Source organism: Mastigoproctus giganteus, chromosome 3, assembly GCF_048544385.1.
Source record: "Mastigoproctus giganteus isolate SK-2022 chromosome 3, ASM4854438v1, whole genome shotgun sequence".
Classification (NCBI taxonomy): Eukaryota; Metazoa; Arthropoda; class Arachnida; order Uropygi; family Thelyphonidae; genus Mastigoproctus; species Mastigoproctus giganteus.
Genome location: NC_143577.1, coordinates 99,202,996 through 99,228,692, shown reverse-complemented (window position 1 = coordinate 99,228,692; position 25,697 = coordinate 99,202,996). Strand labels below are relative to the sequence as shown.

Below are 25,697 nucleotides of genomic sequence, written 5' to 3'. Positions count from 1 at the left end.
GGGAATATGGTCAGCCTTTCGTCTTTTCAGTTTCAGTTTTCAGTTTTGTTCAGTGTCGTGTGAAGTGCACAATGTCTTCTCGTAAACATTTAACTTTAAAAGATAGTCTAACTCATTAATGCGTATGATCGGCAAAAAAATAGTGTTCGCAATCTCGCTGTAAAATTCAAAATCGGGAAGGCGCAGGTAAGCGACATCCTAAAGAAAAAAAATGAACTGCTCAAACAATTTTGGCAACACGGAAATGATCAGGTTCAAAATTCATTCCCGAAAACTGTTGGACTTCAAATTTGTCGCGCACGTGCTAAAAAAATTCCCATTAATGGGCCTATTATTAGGGAAAAGGCTTTGGAGGTTGCGAAATCTATGGGAGTAAACGAGTTCAAAGCTTCTGTGGGATGGCTAGACAAGTTCAAAACACAGCATAAAATTTCTTGGAAAACCGTAAGTGGTGAAGGTGGATCTGTTGATACTGGGGTTGTAACAGAGTGGACTGTCAAATTGGAAGATTTATGTCGTGATTTTGAAGCTAAGGATATTTACAACTGTGACAAAACAGGGTTGTTTTTTTAAAGCTCTTCCTGAAAACACGAGTCTAAAAAACGAAAAGTGCCAGGGCGAAAAAATTTCTAAGGAACGCTTGGCTGTACTATTGGGTACAAATATGCTGGGAGACTTTGAACAACCTCTTGTTATAGGAAACCCACAAAATCCTCGTTGTTTCAAGGGCATAAAGTTGAATCTTTTGGATGTTGACTGGAAGTCTAATAAAAAAGCGTGGATGACACGAGATATCATGAGCGAATGGATAAGTCACTTTAACCAAAACATGATTTGTCAAAACAGAAAAATTATTCTTTTCATGGATAATGCTGCATCTCACCTGCACATTGAATTGTCCAACATTCAAATCATTTTTCTGCCACCAAACACATCTGCAGAGTGTCAGCCCTTGGATCAAGGGATAATAAAAAATTTTAAACTTCACTACAGAAAACGTGTTTTCAGACATCTCATTGCAAACATGAACGATGTAACATGTGCGAGTGACCTTGCAAAGAAAATCAGCATCCTAGATGCGATTCAATGGATTTCCTTTTCAGTAAACGCAATTAGAAAACAAACTGTCGTGAACTGTTTTGTAAAGTCTGGCTTCTCAAACGCAAAAATTGAAGTTGGGAACAGCAATGTGGAGCACCAAGAAGAACAGAACTTCAACATCTATTGATAATGTACGATACTTCCGCTACAAGTGACCCTGGCTACAAATACACTCGATATACACTCGAACCTCACTACAGAAAATGGTGCTCTAGATATCAACGACATTATCATCGATATTTTTCAAGAAGTTCCTCATGAGGATGAAGAAATGGAAGGAGGTCATTCTGTTGAAGAACATATTAACGACGAACCACCGATGAAAATAGAAGAAGCGCTCATACAAATCAATCGTGTAAAAATGTTTTTCGCCGCTGAAGAAGATACTGAAGGACTTTCGATGGTTTCTTCACTCCAAACAAATGTTGAAAACAAAATTATCAGCCAGAAGAAGGTGCAGAAGAAAATAAGTGATTACTGTATGTATTTTTCTTAAGATAAAGTCATAATATGCATAGCACAATTGTATGTATATTATTTACAAAAATATTGTGCAAAATCTGTATATAATTTAATTTAATTTTACATTAAACGTTTAACGATTTTTCTTTATCTCTTGTATATGTAATTGTATATTATTTACAAAAATATTGTTCAAAATCTGTATATATTTTAATTTAATTTTACATTAAACTTTTAACGATTTTTCTTTCTTTCTTTTTTTTTTTTTTCTCCCTCAGACTTCTTGTTAGCGGACACCTCTCTAACGGACACATTTTCGTTCCCCATGGCTGTCCGTTAAAGGAAAGTTTCACTGTATTTGGATTTTTAGGAAAGCTTTTGATGCTGTTGCACATGGAAGATTACTGTACTAATTGGAGCAGTATGGCATTACGGGCAAGGTTCTACAATGGATAAAAGGATGGTTGAGTGGGATAAGACAGAGTGGTAATCAGTGGATACATGTTATTAGTATCCATTCATGGACTAATGTTATTAGTGGAATCCTCCAAGATTCGGTGTAGGGCCCATTGTTGTTTTCTATATTTATCAATGATATTGAAGAAGGTATACCATGTCCAAGTTTGCAGACGATACGAATGTTGGCAGGGTTGTTAACGACAGTAATGATAGTACACTACTGCAAGAGGATCTGGAAAAGTTGAGCAGATGGGCTTAGAGGTGGCAACTAAAGTTTAACATTTACACGTGTAAAATACTGCATATGGGTAGCAGTAACCCCAGAGTAATGTACCAACTGGGTGGTACTACACTCAGGGTAGTGGAGAATGAAAAGAACCTGGGGTTTATTATGTAATCACAAATGAAATTTTCTGAGCAGTGCAGACAGGCTGCAAGAGTAGTTCATGGTGTCTTGTCAATGATGTCAATAGTTTTGCTAGCAGGGATAAGGAGGTGATTGTTCCCTTGTATAAAGCAATGGTCTGGCCACACCTTGAGTACTGCATACACGCCTGGAGGCCTGATTTTAGGAAGAATGTAGAGCTGCTGGAACGGGTACAGAGAAGGTCAACGAAATTGGTGAGTGGAACAAAAGGTTGCTCTAACCAAGAAAGGCTTAAGGTCTGTAAATTGCTGTGTCTGGAGACTAGGCACCTGCACATATCATCGTGATGGCATGCCTTCCAAAGCAAGGTTGAAACATTGTCAAGATATACAAGTTTTGATTATCAATTTAGACTGAAATGTTTTCTAGAGCAATCAATAATATTTAATTTTGCAAAAATGAAGAATCTGTGGCTTGTTATTAAATCTATTCTACTATAGGATTTAATGATATGGTTTATTATTCGCTGCCTGATAACCGGTACAGATCATTTTGTTTATCATCATTTGATCATTTTGTTTAAAGTAATGAGAACATTACTTTAAACAAAATGATCAAATAGAAATAAAAGCAATTCAGGAAATAGTATTAGTAGTTAGAAATGATGCAAGAAGGCAAGCTTATAAGGCAGCAGTAAAAAGGGGAAAAACAAAAACCTTTACTAGATCACCAGTCCCCTCCAACAGAATGTCTATTTCTGCCTTAAATTTATTCAAACTACTTGCTTCCACAACAACAGATGGAAGTTTGTTACAACAATCAACCACTGCTAACTGAAGACAAAGTTTGACATAACTATTGTTACCAACATTTCAACAATATGAATTTATGCACTCCTGTGTGTAGACTAAGCAAGTGGAACATCAATGGATTGATGGTATTCTTTCTTGCTCAATCCATTCAAAGCCTTAAGCACCTGAAATAGATCACTTCACATGTGCCTTACCTTGATTACTGTCATTAACCACATTGCCAACCTTTGCATCATCTGCAAACTCAAACATCAAGCGTGATATACCACCATCAATATCATTAATAAATATAGACATTAATAAATATAAATATAACTTGCCCTTAATGCCATACTGCTTCAATTTGTACAGCAGTCTTTTATGTTCAACAGTATCAAAAGCTTTCCTGAAATCCAAGTATATGATGTCAAAATTATTTTTTGACATCATATACTAGACAAGGTTGCCCCTTAACAAATCCATGCTCTGACTGCAGTATGAATGCATTCCTGTCCAGGTGTCCTGCCTTACTTCTTTTACCAGTGACTCCATTTTACTGGCGCCTCCGTAGCCAGGTGGGAAGGAGCAGCAGTGCATAGCATACGCTTCTTGATTAGACTGGGGTTCGAGCCCGTGACCACTAAATACGGAGGATGCGGAAATGTCAGGGAATGACCACCGCATATCCCGGAGCAATATGGCCTTAGTTCCTAATGCTCCTAAAAAAAACCCAAACAACTCCATTTTACCTGGAATAGAAGTTAAACTAACAGGTCTGTAATTACTGCTATCACTTTTTGATCTCCCTTTGTGAATTGGGATACATTCGTACATCACAAGTCCATAGGAACCTTTCCTGAATTAAAAGATACTCTTATAAAATGGCTAAGGGTATGCTTACCTCATTTGCTGCCTCCCTTAATATAACTGGATAGATCCCATTGAACCCCGGGTATCTTTTTATGTTCAGCTTGAATAATTTCTCTTCCAACTTCCTCTTAGTTATTACAAAATCACTTAATTCCCCCGTTAGAGTTTGATAAACTTCTGACATCCCCTTCCCTAAAGAACTCCTCACATGTGAATTTAGATGCAAATTACTTATTTAGATTGTCAGTAACCACAGCAGGATCATCAACAGTTAAGTTGTCAATATAAAGTGGACCAATGTGATTAAACCCATCTCTTCTACTGTTAATAGAATAGAATAACAAAGAGCTACAATGCACTGTGTTGTGCTACCATATGGAGGTAAATTTCTCTTATTCTTCTACAAATACTATTAATATGAGTAAAGAAGTCTTTGCTACATTTCTTTATATTCTTTACCAGATACTTCTCATAATCTGGCTTAGCTTGCCTAAGCTCCATTGTTATTTGACTGCAGACTAGCTTCTGTGTCACCTAATAATTTATATGAATTCTATGTATTTTTTTTCTCTTGCACAAGTCTCATTAGTTCATCTGACATCAATTTAGGTCTAGGTCTCGAAAGATATTTCTTAGTTGGTATGAAAGCTCAGTAGCTTCTACAATTACTTCCCTGAATGCTTCCCATTTAGATTTTGCTAATGGTAACATTGTTGATTGGTCCTGCTGCAGTCACCCTTACGAAAGCCCTTCCTTTTACCTTTGGCAGTAGTTGCATTTAAGTCAATCTCACAAGAGAGTACACTGTGGTCACTGCTATCCAATGGGTTTTTTTCCTGCAGATTCTTAATGCATGAAGATTCATTCAATAAATCCACAAAAGTCGTGGGAGTGACCAAACCACAAGTTACAGTCAATATCTGGAAAGTTAAAATACCCCATAAGACATTATGATTAATGGCCCACTCTATATCTCTGTATAGTTGCCCAGTTATACTCATCACAGTTATTAGTCCTATAACACATCTACTTTAATTTTTGTTTTTCCATTGCTCATGTCACATCAAACTGAATCAATATTGCATGGTCACCTGTATAAAATCATATAATAGGACATTCATATAAATCTAGATGCACTTCTATTTTATATGCTTCTTAACTAAGAATATAACCCCCTCTCCTGTCCTGCCTGTCCTTTCTATACACATTTTACTCCCATTACTGAAATTCTGCATCCCTATGTCTGAGTGACACCACATCTCCGATATCCCTATATCTGCATTTGATTACTTAATCAGTGCTTCAAATTCACCAAATTTATTTATTATGCTTCTAGCATTGTGGACATGCAGGTATACATACATGCATCTGTTCTTAATCTTAGTTACCCCAACACATTCCACATATTTACTTGTTCAATGAGGAACCACAGCAGGGCTTGAACTCCCCAACACCATGCTTTCCAGCCTGCTGCATGTTCCAGAGATGCAGTGCAAGAATCACTTTTACCTCAGCCTGCAGCTGTATTTAATGTATTAATCTGTGCATCCCCCCAAGAAATCAGTTTTCTGACCCATCTAACACTGCCACACTGTCCCAACATCATCAGCAAATATTCTTGCAACTCTTCTATTAAAGTGTATCCCATCTGCAAAAACAGTCTACCCTGTTAAAAAGTTGAGAAAAATTCTACCCCATGAGCCAGTTTAATTGACAAGGCTCTCAACATGTACTCCTTCCTATCATGTCTGGGCAGAATTTCACACACTTTCAAATTTAACCCTAACTCATGACTTTCCTCAACATTGAGCTACTTGTTAGGTAAGTCCTCGGATCTTCTCTTAATGTCAATAGTGCCAATGTATACAATAACATCACCTCTGGTGCCGTTAAAAGTTATCTGCTCTACAAAATGATCAACCTTTGTCTCTGGTAGACATACCCCCCCCCCCAAGTCCTATTCCACCTATCCTTTTTACAATTATTTTTACACAATTTATTGTCAGTGATATTACACAATATCACCGACAACAAAGGTAATTACCTCCCTAGGTCCACTGCATTCTGCTTTAGGGATTATCACTGTGTTGCCTGATGCATGAGTGTAAGCTCTGGTTGTTGTTGTTATTTGGTTTTTAGGAGCATTAGCAACTAAGGCCAGATTGCTCCGGGGATATGCGGTGGTCATCCCCTAACATTTCTGCATCCTCCATATTAAGTGGTCACAGGCTCAAACACCGGTCTAATCAAGAAGCATGTGCTACACACTGCTTCTCCTGCCCACCTGGCTATGGAGGCGCCTGTAAGCTCTGGTGTCACGTTGGGAAGCTCAGAGCTTAATGGGCTGCCATTTTAATTCCTTTGAGGATATCCATCTTATTCTTCAAGCTCTCATAAATACCAGTCGGAATACTAAGTTTGCACCTAATTTCCTCACACTCTTTACATCAAACATACAAAAAGATATCCCCATTGAGTGTATCATGTCCCATTTGAGACAGATCTACAAACATTGCAGAATTAACACATTTTTTAAGGCTGCAATTCATAGGAGAACCATCCCGTTCAGTTCTTGAACCACAGCACTCTCACTACTTTAAGCCTGATGCTTTGCTTCTCTAGTCTGAGGCCTGTTTTCTGTTTAAATTCAACTTAAATTGAGAATACTACAATAAACTAATAGATACCTAAATGCAATAATAACACTATTATATTCACATATTATGCTATCAAGTTTACAATACATCTATTATGCTATACTGTTACTTTATATGCATATATATGGCTATACTATTACATTATATGTATTATGCTATACTGTAATATTCGTAGAGTTTTAAATTAGTTATAACCTTACTAAAAATAAAATTTCTTGGCCAACCTACATGATCAGAACTTTGGAGCTACTTATTTAACCCATTTAAAACCCTACAATTCCATTACCATTCATTATAGTACTAGTTATATGATATGATTTTCACACCATATCACCAATACAAAAACTCTAGAAATATAGAGTTGTAACTTAGAAAATCTCTAGCTAAATTTAAAAATAAGCTAACAAACATGAATGACTGTTAAACTATTTATTGAAATACCTCTACTTATCACTGGGATTCATTTAAAGAGTAGAAAACAATATTAAAAAAAACAAAAAATAATATTAACAATTTTTTTTAAGCATATTTTTAATCTTTATTTTATAGATGAGCTAAAAATTTAGCAAAATACTAAAGAGCAAAGTACCCAGGGATAGCTTAAAGAGTAAGGCAAGAATATACTCTTTTGAAATAACTGAATATATCTTACACATGATCATTACACTTAATTTGTGCTACAAACAGACATATCACATTAAAATATTCTTACCATCACTTCTATGGAAGATATTAATAGCACCATTTGCTAGAGCAACAAAAACTTGTTCCCAGTGGTATCTGATTTGTATAACTGAAGCAGTTAAAGTAGCAGTACCTAGCTCTTCCCATTTTTCAGGACAGGAGCCTTCCAAGACTAGAATTCTGTACGGATTAAAAATTAACATTTTAGTATATCTAATGCTAAAAGAATTAAAAGTTCAAATATATATATATATATATATATATATATATTTAAAATATAAAAAAAATTACACAGGGTAAATCTGCTAACTTACCAGCATAAGAAATATTCCCTACCTGACACAGAGAGAGAGAGAGAGAGAGAGAGAGAGAGAGAGAGAGAGAGAGAGAGAGAGAGAGAGAGAGAGAGAGAGAGAGAGAGAGAGCAGTTTTAAAATTATTTTATGGGGGGGGGGGATCTAAATTATATATATATATATATATGAATATATAAATATATATAAAAACACATGCAACTCTGATTAATCTTTCCAATCATAATTAAAAACACATTTGCAGTTTTATTTAAGCAATATTATTCAGTTCTAAGCATCAGGCACAAAATAGCATCTTTCTGAAGCAATAAAAATGGCTTTTAGGATGCAGCCTCAAAGTAACTATTTTTTTAAACGTGAATTTTTTTTTTAAAATTAGGGACAGGGCAAGAAATAGTCTATTTTTCAAACTGGTAAAATTAGAATATGTCATATCACAATAAACCCTGTCAACTTAGTTTCATACTATACATTCAATGGATTGGGTGGCTTTTGCTTCTATGCTTATCTGATAAACATTTCATTTTATTTTCTGCACACCTCAGTACATTCTATTAATGTATATTAGATAGTATAAATCAGAGCTGTACTACTCAATATGTTCTACGTTGATAATAATATTAGTAAAATAATAAGAGGAGTTTACCTCAATATAGTGCATAGAACACTTCCGTATGATACCCTCCAGAAATTAAAACGGAAAAAACCGACACCTTACTGGTACATTAGAGTAAAATAAAATAATTAAATAATCAATTTAACACAATTCAAATCAATTTAAAACAATTAAAAATCAAATTAACGCAATTAAAAAAAATCTAACGAAAATATTCAAAACGATTTTCCTTCCTGAAGCTGACAATGCTTTACAACCGTATGTCGTGATCACAGGAATGAAAAGCGTTGTCAGCTTCAGGAAGGAAAATCGTTTTGAATATTTTCGTTAGATTCTTTTAATTGCATTAATTTGATTTTTAATTGTTTTAAATTGATTTGAACTGTGTTAAATTGATTATTTAATTATTTTATTTTACTCTAATGTAAGTTGTCGATTTTTTCGTTTTTTCCGTTTTAATTTCTGGAGGGTATCATACGGAAGTGTTCTATGCACTATATTGAGGTAAACTCCTCTTATTATTTTACTAATAATTCTATTAATGTGCAATTTACCAAAACAAGCTGAATTAGCTGTTGCCAGGGCTAGTGCTTCATACATTTTATGGGGAAAGTACAAGTAACACATTTTGTGTAATGAGCTCTGTTGGTTGTTAAAATTTTTACTATAGAACAGGAAAAATTTTAACAGTCCACAGGGATGTAATCATCAGGTTATTACAGAGATGGAAGCATGATGAATGAGCAAAAGTTGCAGTCAACAACATTGACAAGTAACCAGAAGTCTTAATTACCATTTGGATAAGATGTAAGTTCGTGAACAGCAGTTTCAAATTTCTTTTCTTTCTTTTTTTATTAATAACTTGTCTTTAACTTGCAAGCTTCAGGATAGGAAGAAAATTAAGGAGATTTGGGTGTCAGTCAATTGTGACTATATTCTTATCCTGAACATTTACAGGAAAAACCATGAGAGTTCAGGAGAATGAAGAATAAAGGATTTCATGATCTTAACAGACATTCTTAGCATATATCTGTTAATAAAAATCATGTAGTTCATCCAAATTTATCTTCTTGTAATGCCAAACAACAAGATATTCAGAACAGCCATGGAATATATAGATCTGCATCCCATGACACTGCAGAGAGACTCTTCTAATGTTTAAATTTTTCATATAAAAGATTTGTAAATATAAAATATGTGCAGAAAACACAGGTTTGTTGCCTAGGATTAATCCTAAGAAGCAGATAGTACTGGTGACCAGAATGACTTGGGAATTCAACCCAAATTCAGATTGTATGCTGCATTTTTTACAAAAGCAAATTACTGTCAATTTTTTTCTGATAGGCAATAACCATCACATTTCATCCAAAATGCTATTTTTTAAAATAAAGTCTGAAAGTTGTCTCTCAGTGGTTGCCATGTTTTGTGAATAGCATGAGATAATCCGACCACCTATGGTATTTGGTATATCCTGTATCATATTATTTGTCCGGAGTTAAAACACTGTTAGACTGAGTACTGAACCTTGCAGAACACCTAGCTCTGTTAATTTATAATCATCCCATGCATTTTTTTCTCCCTTCCTACTAGTCTCACCAGTTCATCTGAAATCCATTTAGGTCTAAACCTTGGACAGTATCTCCTAGTTGGTATGAAAAACTGTAAGTGAAGTTAACCCTTGATTTTACAGACCTCAATTTAAGACTCTGGATTTCACTAACAAAATAATTTTCACTGGCACAAGAGTGAATCTTATGTATGCTTGTGAAACAGGGAAAACTGAGAACTCGCTACCATATCATTAAATGCTTGTCTGTGTCCTGTTTATTTATTATAAGCTCACAGCATATCAACATGGCCCTATGAAAACTTGTGAAAAGAGTGTGCATCCAGTGTTGAACTGATATTAACACTTCTGATTCCCTAAAAAAAAAAAAAAAATGCACAGATATTATGAAAAACAAAGTTAAGCTTAATGAGTTTTTAAGGAGTCTGAAGATTCACTAGTATCTCAAACTGTGGTTTCTTAGCTTAGACTGTGGACAAAGTTTTTCCAAGCGCAACTGCACAGTTGATAAATTATTTTCTACTAATTATGTACTATGTATCAGTTAATAAAACTGACAATAACATGTCTTTAATATCATCCACATCAGAATGTTATGATCAGTGCCACTGAGTGCATGAAGTCGCTGCTTGATAATCAGATCAAGAGTATTCTAATATTTGCTTTCTTTTGTGCCTCTCTAACACACTGCTGTAGAAAACAGTCATCCAGAAATTTTCTACTGTATAAATAACCAACCCTACAAGTGCCAATCAATGATTGCAAAGTTACCCCCCGCCCCATTATAAGATATTCTGATTACTGAATTTCATAATAGACATTCTGATTTCATTCTGTGTAGTTGCTAATTATACTAATCACAACCACTCAGCCTATAGGAGACTCCTACTCTGATTTTAGTTTACTGAGTGCATTACCCAAGAGCTTTACTATACATTTTACTTACCATATTAAAATTTCACATCCCTTATGTCTGAGGGATGGCAGTTTTCAAATATACCTAAAATAGCTGCAAATTGATGACTTAATAACCAGTACAGTAGACCCCTGCTTTACTAGTGGCGGGCAACGTAAAGTCCCACTAGGGGCCCTTTGGCCCCTAGTGGGACTTTCTAAAATGAGGCCTCCAGACCAGTACGCAGTACTCAAGACGTGGCCTGACCATTGCCTTATACAGAGGGATAATCACCTCCTTTTCCCTGCTAGCAAAATTCCTATATATCATTGACAAAACCCCATGACCTGCCCTGGCAGCCTGTCTGCATTGCTCAGAAAACTTCATATCTGCCTGCACAATTACTCCCAGGTCTTTTTCATTTTCTACCACCTTAAGTGGTAGAAAATGAATTGACTATTGGATCAAACTACCATATAACATTGTGAAAGTAGATAATTTAAATAAATTTAGGAAGAATTAAACAAATTATTAGAGAGGATAATCAGATGAGGTAGAAAGGCTTTTTTTTTTTTTTTTTTGCTGATGCTGTATAAGCTTGGCTTCCTTGCATCATTTGTCACTACTAATATTAAATATTCATGGTAAATGTTTACTCTCTGTACTCGGCTCGCACTGGTCTTTTATAAGTGTGACTGATGGAAGGTTGTAGTATCTAATTTACTGAAAGGAGAGGGTGATGTTATTTTTAGATTATTGGCAATGCATGCTAAAGGAGTTGCATCCTGTGAATTTATTTTCTTTCAAAATCTTTAATGATATTACACTGAGTGGACTGAAATCATGGGATACCTATCCTAATAATGGGTAGGCCCACCTCTTTCCCAGATAAGGGTAGTCACGTGGCAAGACATTGAGCCCACTAGTTCAAAAAAGTGTTGCACAGGTATTTCTATCCATGCTTGCTGCACCACTGTCCATAATTCCGTCGAATTTCTGAGTAGGGGATCCAAAGCTCGAATGGACCTTTCCACAGCATCCTAAAGATGCTCCATGGGGTTCATGTCCAGTGAACGAGGAGGCCATTCCATAGTGGTAAAATCTGCAGAATGCTCTTCGAACCATGTCATAGTCACCATGGCTCTGTGGGGAGGGGCATTGTCTTGCTGGAAGAGTCCATTGCTCTGTGGGTGCAGGATGACCATGAAGGGATGCAGATGGTCTGCAAGGATGGACACAACCTGGACATCCAGACATACCAGAGGTCCTAATGTTTGCCAGTTGAACACGCTTAAGACCATTACTGACTGTCCACCTGCCTGAACAGTTCCTTGTTGACATGACAGGTGCACAGCTTCGTGCGGTTTCTGCCAGATACGTATCATCCAGTCTGATCGAAATAACTGGAAACGGGACTCATCGGACCAGGAGACCCATCTCCAATCATCCAAGGTCCAGTGCTGATGTTCTTTAGCCCAGTTGAGGTGTAAAGTCCTATGTCGTGGTGTTAGCAATGGGACTCTGGTGGGTTGGCAGCTCCCATAACTACTGCCGCCTGATGGTCTTGGTGGAGACGTTTCTGGCACCTCCCTCATTGAAATCAGCAGTGATTTGTGCCACTGTCGCTCTCCGGTTGGCTGAAACAATGTGAGCCAGAAGTTGGTGCCCACATTCCTCCACCACCTTTCTCCACCCACTGCACTGTCTGTGATGAGATGTTATTCCAGAAATAAATATTCCCGTACACTCTTAATACTGTCGAAAGGGAATAGTGCAATTTCTGTACCACTTCCTCAATAGAGTGACCCATGCATCAGGCACCCACTATCATCCCGCTTTCAAAGTTGGTTAACTCATCATGTTTATCCATACTGACATCGAATTACCATCTACATGAATGCAGTATACATGTGTACCTGCCAAGTGGCAGGTTCATCCACTAGCGAGAGGGGTGACAGCGTCGCATTGCCCAAGAACCAGGTATCCCATGAATTCTGTCCTTTCAGTGTAGTTTTTAATAACCTTAGCATTTTTTGTTAATCTTTATTACTTTTCTAAAGTTAAATGGGGGATCCCCAGGCTGTGCTGCATGCACTGGAATTGGAAATGAAACCCACACTAAATTTTTTTTTTTTTTTAATATGGCTAAATAAATAATTTTTGCAAACTATTTTTTTAGGTGTTTATTATAGTCATATCTGATAAAATAATAAATTGAGAGAATTATTTTAAAAATTCCAATTTTGATGCAGTTTTATTATTATTTTGCAAAAATAAAGACAAAAAAAATGTCAAATTGAGCCAAAAACATGGATTCTTCATTATAAACCTGGAGATTTTGGCAGCTATGTATGAAGTTGTCTTTTATCCCTCAAAAATTCTTCTCAACAGCAAATATCTATAGTAATTACTGGCCAGGTTCTACATGATTCATTTTCATACAAAATCTTAATGTATTAAAATTTTAATTTTTCCACTTAAATTTTTTGTACTTATCAGAAGCAAAGATATTTATTATTTATTACCAAGTCATCACCAAGTCCCATCTGCATTGACGTTGTTGCCTTGCCAATAATTTTAAATAAGTCACTATCATTATAATTTCTAGTTTTCGCTGTACAGTACAATCCCAGTTATACAAAACAATTGAAACTAAGGGTATTTTGCATGGTTGTTTTTTTTTTTTTTTTACTCCCCTTCCTGATAATCAATTTTAAATGCACTATCTGCAATATAAAAGGAACATGTGGAAAAACAATGAATACATGCATATACAGTTTTAAAAAATTTGCTTGTTTTTCTGCTTCAAAAGTCTGGACTAATAGTTTTCATTCACTCCTTGAAATTCAGTCCACCTAGTATCAATTTGGATGGTGATTAAATGCTTTATCGTTGTTTTCCATAACATTTATTCATTATAACTGGAATAACTGGAAACGTTCCACTTAATGTTCCAATTTATGTTCCACTTAATTTTGGTGAACAGACTTTTACTGCACTAGTCTCTGAAGTTATTTATTTCTTATTAATTCATACAGAAATTGCCCTCAATCTCACACACCCTCCGTCAACACCTTTGCAACTATTTGGCTTTTGCTTGAAGTGTGGCATGGTTATGTTAGCAGAGAAAAGCCGATGCTGTTGTCATAGTTTTGGGTTACTTGTTTTTCTTCTACTAGTTTAATAAACATCTATAGTCTTACCCTTATTGTTTTAGGGAAAGATTTATTATTGTTTTCGGAGTAAAGTTGAGAACATAAATCTGGATGTTACTCTATGGGAAGCAAAATGTACGCCGTAAAGTGTGTCAAATTTGAAATAAATTATAAAATCGGAAAAACAGACATAACTAATAGTACTAAATATATATGTTTCTTTATTTTTTTAATAACATTTATATACACAAACTGAAAAAAAATGTGTGTGTGCACGCCTGAAATTTTGCACACTTAATGATCTTTTAAACAGGAAAAATGGGAGAGAGTAAAGGAACTGTTTCCTGTTTAGTGTCAAAACCATTTTTTTAAAACTTCATAATTAATATATATATAAAAATTATTTTTTTTGTAAAGAAAAAGTGCAACAACACTGCATGTGTTTTAAAATTTTTAATTTCTTTATTAAAGCTTAAAAATGTACATACTATTACCTCTCAATTTCGTGGACCTCAATTTCCCGGACAAAATTCTGGATAATTCAAATTCTACTTATATCACCATTCTCTGGACAGTGACTGTAATTAGCATTAGCAAAGGCACATGATGCAAGAAATCAAGCTGATAGAGCATCAGCCAAAAAAAACCCTTATTTTACCCATCCACTCGCTCCAAATGTTTGTCAAGTTCTGCCTTGAATCTATTTAAGCTATCAACTTCTGCAACAACAGATGGAAGTTTGTTCCAGCAATCAACCACCCACTGGCTAAAGGCAAATTTCTGCATATCTATCCTACAACCGTCTTTCTTCAATTTGAATTTATGCCCTCTCAGGCGATTATTCTGAGCAAGAGGAAGAATTCCCTCTGCATTTAGCATGCTCAAACCATTCAAGGCTTTATACACCTCAATCAGATCACCTCCCAGGTGCCTAGTCTCCAGACACTGTAATTTGCAAAACTTAAGCCTTCCTTCATAAGAGCAACCCTTTGTTCCATTCACTGATCTTGTTGCCCTTCTCTGTACTCATTCCAACAACTTTATATCCTTCTTAAAATGAGGCCTCCAGACCTGTACACAGTACTCGAGGTGTGGCCTGACCATTGCCTTATACAAGGGGATAACACCTCCTTATCCCTGATAGAAAAATTCCTGTATATCATTGACAAGACACCATGAGCTTCTCTTGCAGACTGTCTGCACTGCTCAGAAAACTTCATATCTGCCTGCACAATTACCCCCAGGTCCTTTTCATTCTCTAACACTGTCAGCGTGGTACCACAGAGTTGATATGTTATTCTGGGATTACTGCTTCCCATATGTAGTACTTTACATTTGTCAATGTTAAACTTCATTTGCCACCTCTCAGCCCATCTGCTCAACTTTTCTAGATCCTGTTGCAGCAGTGTACTGTCATTAGTTTCATTAACAATCCTGTCAACCTTCGTATCGTCTGCAAACTTGGACATTACGCTTGATATACCATCATCAATATCATTTATAAATACAGAAAAAACAATAGACCCAGCACTGAACCCTAAGGGACTCCACTAATAACATTAGTCCACGAAGAGCAGTGTCCATTGATTACCACTCTGTCTTCTCCCACTCAACCATTCCTTTATCCATAGCAGCAATTTGCCTCAAATGCCACACTGCTCCAATTTGTGCAGCAATCTTCCATGTGCAACAGTATCAAAGGCTTTTCTAAGATCCAAATATATGATATCAAAGTTATTCTTTGCATCCAGTTCCTTTGTGACTACATCATAGTATTCAATCAAATTAGTCAGACAAGACTTCCCTTAACAAACCCATGCTATGTCCGAGCTATAACTGAAGTCTTGTCTAGATGATCCTGCAATGCTTCTTTAACCAGTGCCTCCATTAATTTCCCTGGAATAGAAGTTAAACTAACAGGTCTGGAATTACTTGTCTCCCCCTTTGATCCTCCTTTGTGGATTGGGGTCAACATTTGCACATCTCCAGTCCATGGGTATCTCCCCAGAGTCCAGGAAAGCTCTCATTATTATGGCTAAGGGTTTGCTTACTTCCTTTGCCGCCTCCTTTAATATAACTGGATAGATTCCATCTACCCCAGGTGCCTTTCTTGTGTTTATCTTCAACAACTTTAACAACAACAACTTCCTCCACTTTACTCTCAGTTATTACAAGATTATCTAGCTTACTGCCAGAGTTTAATACACCTCTGGCATTCCCCTCCCTGAATAACTCCTAATGTGTGAATGTCGATGAAAAATATTCATTTAGTTTGTTAGCTACCTGAGCAGGATCATCAACAGTTGAACCATTGATATCAAGTGGACCAATCTGATTCATCCCCATCTTCTAGAGTTTACATCTCTTTTACATGCAAAGAAAAACAGCTCTTTGCTGTTTTTCTTTGCATCCTTTCCCAAAGATTTCTCGTAATCTGCCTTCGCCTGCCTAACCTCCTTTGCAACTTGGTTACAGACCAACTTATATGTATCATAGGCTTCTGTGTCACATGTTAATTTATATGTATCCCATGCATTTTTCTTCTCTGTTACATGTCTAATTAGTTCATCTGACATCCGTTTAGGCCTAAATCTTGAACAATATTTCTTTGTTCGTATGAAAAGCCTAATAGCTTCCAATATTAATTCTTTGAATGCTTCCATTTTGAATTTGCTGTTGGTAATATCATCAGTTGGGTCCACTGTATAGAATTTAAATACTGTCTCAGACCACCGTAGTCACCTTTACGAAAGCAAAAACCTTTCCCTTTACCTTGATGGTAGTTACCTCTCTGAGTAAATCCCACTTCAGCACACTGTGATCACTGCCACCTAGTGTTTCCTTTATCTGCGTATTCTTTATGCATGAAGAATCACTACTGATAATCAGATCAAGAGTATTACCTCCTCTAGTTGCCTCCCGAACATGCTGCTGTAGAAAACAATCATCCAATAAATCCACAAAAGCCTTGCTAGTGTGTGTGTCCAACCCACAAATTCCAGCCAATATCCGGAAATTAAAATCCCCCATTATAAGACAATAATTTACTGGCCCACTCTATTTCTCGGCACAATTGCTCATTAGATTCATTAGGCCTATAACACACACCTACTCTCATTTTTCCTTTCCCAGTGCTTATGTCACACCAAACAGACTCAACATTGCATTGTCCACCCATCAACTGGATACACTTCCTTAGATTTTGTGTGTTTCTTAACTAACAGCATAACCCTCCTCCCTTCCTGTCCTGTCTATCCTTTCTGCACATATTGTACACCCCAAATTCCAGTTCTGCACTGCCCATGTCTGTGTGACACCATGCCTCTGATATCCCAACAATATCTTCCTTTGATGTCTTGACTAGCATTTCAAGCTCATCGAATTTATTAACTATACTCCTAGCATTGTTGTACATGCAAGTAGACATGCACCTGTTTCTACTCTTAGTTACCCTAACACAGCCCATGTGTTAGGGTAACTAATTCATGGGATGTCCGCCATTAGTGCACACAGCAGCAGTATTGTTTTTGTTGTGCCTGGCCATGAGCATAAGGATAGTGCACTTTGTATCAACATTTATCCATTGTTAGTATTATTTCAAATCAGTTTTGTGATCAGCGATGTCTTCAAGAGTGGTGCCTCAGTGGCCAGTGTTTATGAGCAGTATGGAGTTAAAAAGCAAACTGTTTCTGATATTCGCAAGGCCAAAGGAAAGCTCCAATGCTTTGCATTAAAGTATAATATTGAAGGTATGGGTTCCATGAGTGACAGAAAGCACATGAAAGTAAGCAAGTATGTTTTCGGATAGGGCGGCTCCTAGAATGTTAGTTCAACCCTGCCTTGTTTCATAAATAAATAAAATCTATTTATCAATAACAAAATCTCCACATTCAGCTGTAACAATGACATAGTTATCAGCATCCAATACTTAATCCCCAAAATAGAGGATAAAATTACAATGTACTATTAACTGAACATTAAAAAAAAAAAGTTGTAACAACTTTTAAATTTTTATTGACATTATTTACAACTTCATCAAAGCTACATTTGATTTCAACAGTATAAAAAAAAAAAGGTAAAGTGCAACCATTATCAACCCACTGCAGGATGGAAGCCTCCTCAACAATTCATGCTGAGGGAAATATCTAACCTTAATACAAATTGCGAATACATAGCTATCAATTGCACAACCATAAATGCCTACATCCTTTATATAGCTAACCCGGCAGCTGAATGAGTGCCAGGGTACAAACGGTAAGATAAAATCATGAAATATACAGTTATTTACACGAGGTAAAATCCACTTAAAGCTTATGATACAAAGTAACTTTATTACACCTTGTTACTTATACCAGTTTCATTTGTGTTGACCAAAAAAGCATGCCTATACTGGAAAGTGTTCCTGACGAAAGTCTGCAAAGACCGATAAGATCTTTGATAAGAAGCAAAAATTCATGCTGAGGGAAATATCTAACCTTAATACAAATTGCGAATACATAGCTATCAATTGCACAACCATAAATGCCTACATCCTTTATATAGCTAACCCGGCAGCTGAATGAGTGCCAGGGTACAAACGGTAAGATAAAATCATGAAATATACAGTTATTCACAAGAGGTAAAATCCACTTAAAGCTTATGATACAAAGTAACTTTATTACACCTTGTTACTTATACCAGTTTCATTTGTGTTGACCAAAAAAGCATGCCTATACTCGAAAGTGTTCCTGACGAAAGTCTGCAAAGACCGATAAGATCTTTGATAAGAAGCAAAGATAAAGATCTAGAAGAAGCTGTTTACAAACTGTACATGCAGGAGCGATCAGGTGGAGTGAATGTTACTGGTGTTACCTTATGCACTGCAGCTGAGAAATTTAGCTAAACATATGGGCATTAACAATTTCATAGCTAGAGATGGATGGCTGTGGTGTTTTAGAAATCACCATGGCATGTGTAACAGGAAAGAGCATGATGATGCTGGGTCTTCTGCAATATGTTTAGTTGAGCCTTTCAGAAGCCACCTCAATGAACTGCTAAAGAAGGAGGGCCTGCTTTTATCCCAGGTGTATAATAGAGACGAGACTGGGTTATTCTGGCAGTCCCTATCAAAAAATACTCTAGCCTTCAGAAATGAAGACAAAACTCCTGAAAAGAAAATGAGCAAGGAGCATTTTTCAGCTTTATACTGTACAAGTGGTTAAACTGGTTACTGTACAAGTGGTTAAACTGTATAACTGGTTAAAGAAGCACTGCAGGATCATTTAGACAAGACTTCAGTTATAGCTCAGACACAGCATGGTTTTGTTAAGGGGAAGTCTTGCTTGACCAACTTGATTGGATACTATGATACAGTCACAAAAGAACTGGATGCAGGGAATAACTTTGATATTATATACTTGGATCTTAGAAAGGCTTTTGATACTGTTGCACATGGAAGACTGCTACACAAATTGGAGCAGTGTGACATTGGAGGCAAATTGCTGCTATGGATAAAGGGGTGGTTGAGGGGTAGAAGACAGAGAGTGGTAATCAATGGACACTGCTCATCGTGGACTAATGTTATTAGTGGAGTCCCTCAGGGCTCAGTGTTGGGTCCATTATTGTTTTCTGTATTTATAAATGATATTGATGATGGTATATCAAGCTTAATGTCCAAGTTTGCAGACGATACAAAGGTTGGCAGGGTTGTCAAGGACACTACTGACACTATGCTGCTGCAACAGGATCTGGAAAGGTTGAGCAGATGGGCTGAGAGGTGGCAAATGAAGTTTAACATTGACAAATGTAAAGTACTACACATGGGAAACAGCAACCCCAGAGCAACGTATCAACTCTGTGGTACTACACTGACAGTGGTAGAGAATGAAAGGGACTTGGGGGTGGTTGTGCAGGCAGATATGAAGTTCTCTGAGCAGTGCAGACGGGCTGCAAGAGTAGCTCATGGAGTATTGTCAATGATATACAGGAATTTTTCCAGCAGGGATAAGGAGGTGATTATTCCATTGTATAAGGCAATGGTCAGGCCACACCTAGAGTACTGTATACAGGTCTGGAGGCCTAATTTCAAGAAGGATGTAGAGCTGCTGGAACGAGTACAGAGAAGGGCAACAAGATTAGTGAATGGAACAAAGGGGTGCTCTTACGAAGAAAGGCTTAAGTTTTGCAAATTACAGTGTCTGGAGACTAGGCACCAGCGAGGTGATCTGATAGAGGTGTATAAAGCCTTGAATGGTTTAAGCATGCTCAATGCTGATGGGATTCTTCCTCTAGCTCAGGAAAATCACCTGAGAGGGCATAAATTCAAATTGAGGAAAGACAGATGTAGGATAGATGTGCGGAAATTTGCCTTTAGCCAGCGGGTGGTTGGTTGGTGGAACAGACTTCCATCCCTTGTGGTGGAAGTTGATAGCCTAAATAAGTTTAAGGCTCAGCTGGACAGGTATTTTGAACGAACAGAGGGGTGAAGTGGAAGTGGGTTGTGTTTTTTGGCTGATGCTGCATAAGCTTGCTTTCTTGCATCAAATGCCTCTACTAATGCTAATGCTAAAGTGCTGATGGCCTCCATCACCTTGGCTGTTGTGGGCAAATCAGCACACCCACGCGTTTTGAAAGATTACATGATGTAGTTGCCTGTTATCTACTACCATTCAAAAAGGCCTGGTTCACCGTCAGCATATTTTCTGACTGGATTTTCAAGCATTTTGTCCCTGAAGTACGTCGACAAGAGGGCTTAAAGGTGGCTCCCAATGATTTGAAGACTCTTCTTTTATTAGATAATGCTCTTGCTCACCCAGTTTCTGAGAAATTAGTCAGCAGTGATGGCAAGATCCGTACCATGTTTCTCCCTCCTAATACAACCCATGGATCGAGAGTCATAGTTTCGTGAAAGAGGCTCTACCAGCAACGGTACGCGAAAGAAATTTTGGTCGTAATTGAGGAGGAAGAAGACTTAACTGAAGACACAAGAAGCCAGTGTATTCTGCAAAAACATAAACATAGATCCGGGCTACCAGATCTTGACGATGAAGTGAGAGCAGGTGACAATGGGGGGGGGGGGATCCAGTGATGATGAAGAAGAAGTTATTAACAAACCAAAAAAGACAGCAGTAGAAGAGGCACTTGAGCTTGTCATTCAGTATGTTAGCCTCTTAGACAACAGTGAAATCCAGCTCCACTACCACCATTTACATATGTTAAGAGAGGCTGTCATTGAAGAGGCTGTCAGGTTTAAAGAATGTGTCCAGATGAAGCTGGACACATTCTTTAAACCTGCTGCTCCACCTTCGTCCCAGCCTGCCTCATCATCGTAGCAGGCCCCTTCAGTGGAGCTACCTAGCTCCACTGACACAGAATAAATTATTCTGAGTCCCATTATATGATCATGGCACAACAAACTGAGTAGAGATAGGTGCTCAGTGCCATTAACCCTCTTTACAAGTGGATCAGTTAGAAATTTAGTCTCTATGGAGGGGTTGGGGGTTGTACATTTCACACTGGTAGCATTTACAAGAATCACCACATGAAAATACAATTATAAAACAACTTTATTTTGCAGGGGGGGGGTTATTTTGTTTTTTTTTTAGGAGCATTAGCAACTAAGACCATATTGCTCCGGGATATGTGGTGGTCATTCCCTGACCTTTCCGCATCCTCCGTATTTGGTGGTGACGGGCTTGAGCCCCGGTCTAATCAAGAAGCGTGTGCTACACACTGCTGCTCCTTCCCAGCTGGCTACGGAGGCGCCTGCAGAGGAGGGGGGGATTTCCATGGTGTATCTGGTTACAATTATTAATAATCATGTGAATAACTTAATTCATTTAATTATCATTATTATAATATTAATTAAATTATACAAAGTTAACACTGTTGGTCCTATTCTAGGGCTGACTGTGTGACTTCAGAAATATAGTGCTGCTCAAAACCAATTACTTTTTTGATTTATTGTTAATCTGCTTCTGCTTTCTGTGATGTAATGACATTGTCAATAAGTTAATCTGTCAATTTTTGAAATATCAAACAAATCTGTTTGAAAGTGTACATCAGGACAACTCACTGTTGAAGGTAAAGTTCATTCTGTGGTGGGCATTAAGATTAATCCATTAACTACATTTTGCATCTACATTCACACATGAGGAATTCTGTGGGGAGTGGAGGACAAGCTTATTAAAGCTCTAACAGGGAGCTAAATGATTTTGTAATAACTGAGAGCAAAGTGGAGGAGAAATTGTTGAAGTTAAACATAAGAAAGGCACCCGAGCTGGATGGGATCTATCCAGTTATATTAAAGGACACAGAAAAGGGAGTAAGCAAATCCTTAGCCACGGACTGGAGATGTGCAAATGTATCTCCAGTTCACAAAGGGGGATCAAAGGGTAACCACAAGCAATTATAGACATGTTATTTTGCCTTCTGTTCCTGAGAAAATAATGGATTCACTGCTTAAAAAAGCATTACAGGATCATCTAGACAAGACTACAGTAATAATTCAGATGCATTATGGGATTGGTAAGGGGAAGTGTTGTGTGCAATCTGATTGGATGTGATGTGGCCACAAAGGACCTGGATGCAAAAAATAATTTTGTTATCATCTACTTGGATTTCAGGAAAACCTTTGATACTGTTGTACGTGGAAGACTACTATACAAATTGGAGCAGTATGGCATTAAGGGTAAGTTGCTACAATGGATAAAGGGATGGTTGAGTGGGAGAAGACAGAGTGGTTATCAATGTGCACTGGTCTTCGTGGACTAATGTTATTAGTTGAGTTTCAAGGGTTCTGTATTGTGTCCATTGTTATTTTTTAGGAGTGTTTATCAATGATACTGATGAAAGTATATCAAGCTGAATGTCGAAGTTTGCAGATGACACTAAGGTTGCAGGGTTGTTAATGACAGTGTGCTACTGCAACAGGATCTAGAAAATTTGGGCAGATGGGCTGAGATGTTTGTTTATTTGGTTTTTAGGAGCATTAGCAACTAAAGCCATATTGCTCCAGGATATGCGGTGGTCATTCCCTGATCTTTCCGCATCGTCCGTATTTGGTGGTGACTGGCTCGAACCCCAGTCTAATCAAGAAGCATGTGCTACGCACTGCTGCTCCTTGCCACCTGGCTACGGAGGTGCCTGATGGGCTGAGAAGTGGCAAATGAAGTTTAACATTGACAAATGCAAAGTACTGCATATGGGTAGAAGTGACCCCAGAGAAACGAACCAACTGTGTGGTACTACACTTAAGGTGGTAGAAAATGAAAAAGACCTGGGAGTAATTGTGCAGTCAGATATGAAGTTTTCAGAGCAATGCAGACAGGCTGCCAGGGCAGGTCATGGGGTTTTGTCAATGATATACAGGAATTTTGCTAGCAGGGAAAAGGAGGTGATTGTCCCTCTGTATAAGGCAATGGTCAGGCTACACCTTCAGTACTGCATACAGGTCTGGAGACCTCATTTTAGGAAGGATGTAGAGTTGTTAGAACGAGTACAGAGAAGGGCAACAAGATTGGTGAGGGGAACAAAGGGGTGCTTTTACCCTTAAGGTCTGTAAATTGCTGTGTCTGGAGACTAGGCACCTGCAATGTGATCTGATTGAGGTGTATAAGGCCTTGAATGGCTTGAGCAGGCTCAGTGCTGATGGGATTCTTCCTCTTGCTCAGATTATGAACCTGAGGTGACATAAACTCAAATTGAGGGAAGGCTGTTGTAGAATAGATGTGCTGAAATTTGCCTTTAGCCAGTGGGTAGTTGATTGCTGGAACAAACGTCCATCTGTTGTTGTGGAAGTTGATAGCTTAAATAAATTCAAGGAAGAATTGGGCAAACTTTTGGAGTGAATGGATGGGCAGAAAAGGGGAGTATTTTTTATTTTTTTAAATTTTTTGACTGATGCTGTGTAAGCTTTCTCTCACACTGTACACCTCTGTTCTGCAAATTGCGGCATCTGGAGACTAGGCACCTGCGAGGTGATGCGATTGGGGTGTATAAGGATTTGAATGGTTTGAGCAAGCTCAATACTGATAGGATTCTTCCTCTTGCTCAGATTATGTACTTGAGGTGGGCGTAAATTCAAATTGAGGAAAGGCAATTGCAAAATAGATGTGTTGAAATTTGATTTTAGCCCACGAGTGGTTTATTGCCTGAACAAATTTTCATCTGTCATTGTGGAAGCTAATAGCTTAAATAAATTCAAAGAAGAACTGGACAAACGTTTGGAGTGAATGGATTGGTGAAATGGAAAGGGGTTTTTTTTATGTTTTTTTTTTGGCTGATGATGTATAAGCTTGCTTTCTTGCATCATATGCCACTGATAATGCTACCTCAATCAAGGTAAGAGAAAATAGTTTTTGATTTTTGTTTGATTATTTATTTATTCTGGTATATTTATTTTTACATATTGTACTACTTACTTGCTTATAAGTAATGTATGTGCATTGTGTGTAACTATCTATTATATTAATCATGTTTAATATGGGTACTATGCAGTTAAATGTTTCATTAAATATTCATTCGGAAAATTTGAACGACCCTTCCCTCCCCCATTAGTCCGTGAAATCGAAGGTCATCAGTACAATAAATATTGCAACCATTAAGAAAAAATTAAATTTAAATACTGGCATTGTTGAAGCAGAATTCAAAAAAAATCGGAACATTTTCCAGAAGTTAAAAAGTTGAGCACCTGTCAGGTGATCTGCCACTATTTTTGTTACATGTCGGGGTGCAGTGTTGAATCCGAGGGTGGGACCAGGGGTGTGTTTGTCTCTAGTGGAATAAAATTCTCCCAGCAAAAAAGACTAATGCTTATTTTAATATTCATTCCAAGACCTCAGGCACTGAAATTTTCACCTCATTTTTTGTTTAATTTTATTTGAAATTTTATTACTGCACTCTTTAGGGGCCATTTTATCAGTTTACACAGTGTTGAAATTATAAAATAAAAATTCAACAAATTTATGTCAACAATTTATGAGTACAAAAATTCACATCAACTAAATCAGTGTTTCACAAAGTGTGCTACTCTTACCACCAATAAAGATAATTAAATGGACAACATTTCTGGTTGCATAAATTATAACTAAAAGCCACTATTTCAAGTGTCGGCATTTTCATTTTATGGTTTTCAGATTCCCTTTATTTTCGCACAAACCATCTCTTGATAGTGTTTCACACAAACGGTCTACTTGCAACCAATTCTTTGTATATTGCAAGCAAGATAAATGACTGCATCTGATGCCACGAATAGGTTCACCTACATTGATTTCTGAGTGATGAATGCTAGTGCAATTGGAGTGCCCATGGCTTTCAGGGGAAGGGCTAAACGATGTCTAGGCAGAGAGAGTGAGAAGTCTACTGCATCCACTATTTCAATTGCCGGCAGTTCCGTTTTATGGTTTTCAGGTTTCCTTCATTTGTTTTTTTCACAGCAAGAGTATACTTGTGGCTGATTCTTTGTTTGTATACAGCAAACAAGATGACGATTTGGTGGCAGCCTATAAACAATACATTTTATAACCTTTTTTTATATATGTATCTGTACTATATGTAGTTTGTGGTGGGATCATCTGTTGCCAGGTTACCTTGATGAATTCCCTTCAAAGGACAAAGAAATAATAAAGCTATATACGCATATGGAAAGCTGAAACGAGAACAATTCAGCCAATCACAAGGATATCCAATCTTTGATTCTTTTATCCTTGCCGCCTTTTACAAATTATATCACTCAAAGTCACACAGACAGTGCTCGGGAGATTATTATTATCATTAGCCGT

General features: G+C 37.3%; 1 protein-coding gene across 6 annotated transcripts in view; it reads right to left on the bottom strand.

Annotated features, from left to right (window-relative positions):
- The window catches only part of LOC150088181 (rho guanine nucleotide exchange factor 10-like protein), a 465,691-nt gene that overhangs the window by 80,202 nt on the left and 359,792 nt on the right, over positions 1-25,697 (bottom strand). For all 6 annotated transcript variants that reach the window (XM_090369366.1, XM_090369362.1, XM_090369365.1 and 3 more), the window contains one exon: positions 7,420-7,571. In XM_090369366.1, the coding sequence (XP_090225492.1) occupies positions 7,420-7,571 (152 nt within the window). The remainder of the gene's footprint in view (positions 1-7,419; positions 7,572-25,697) is intronic.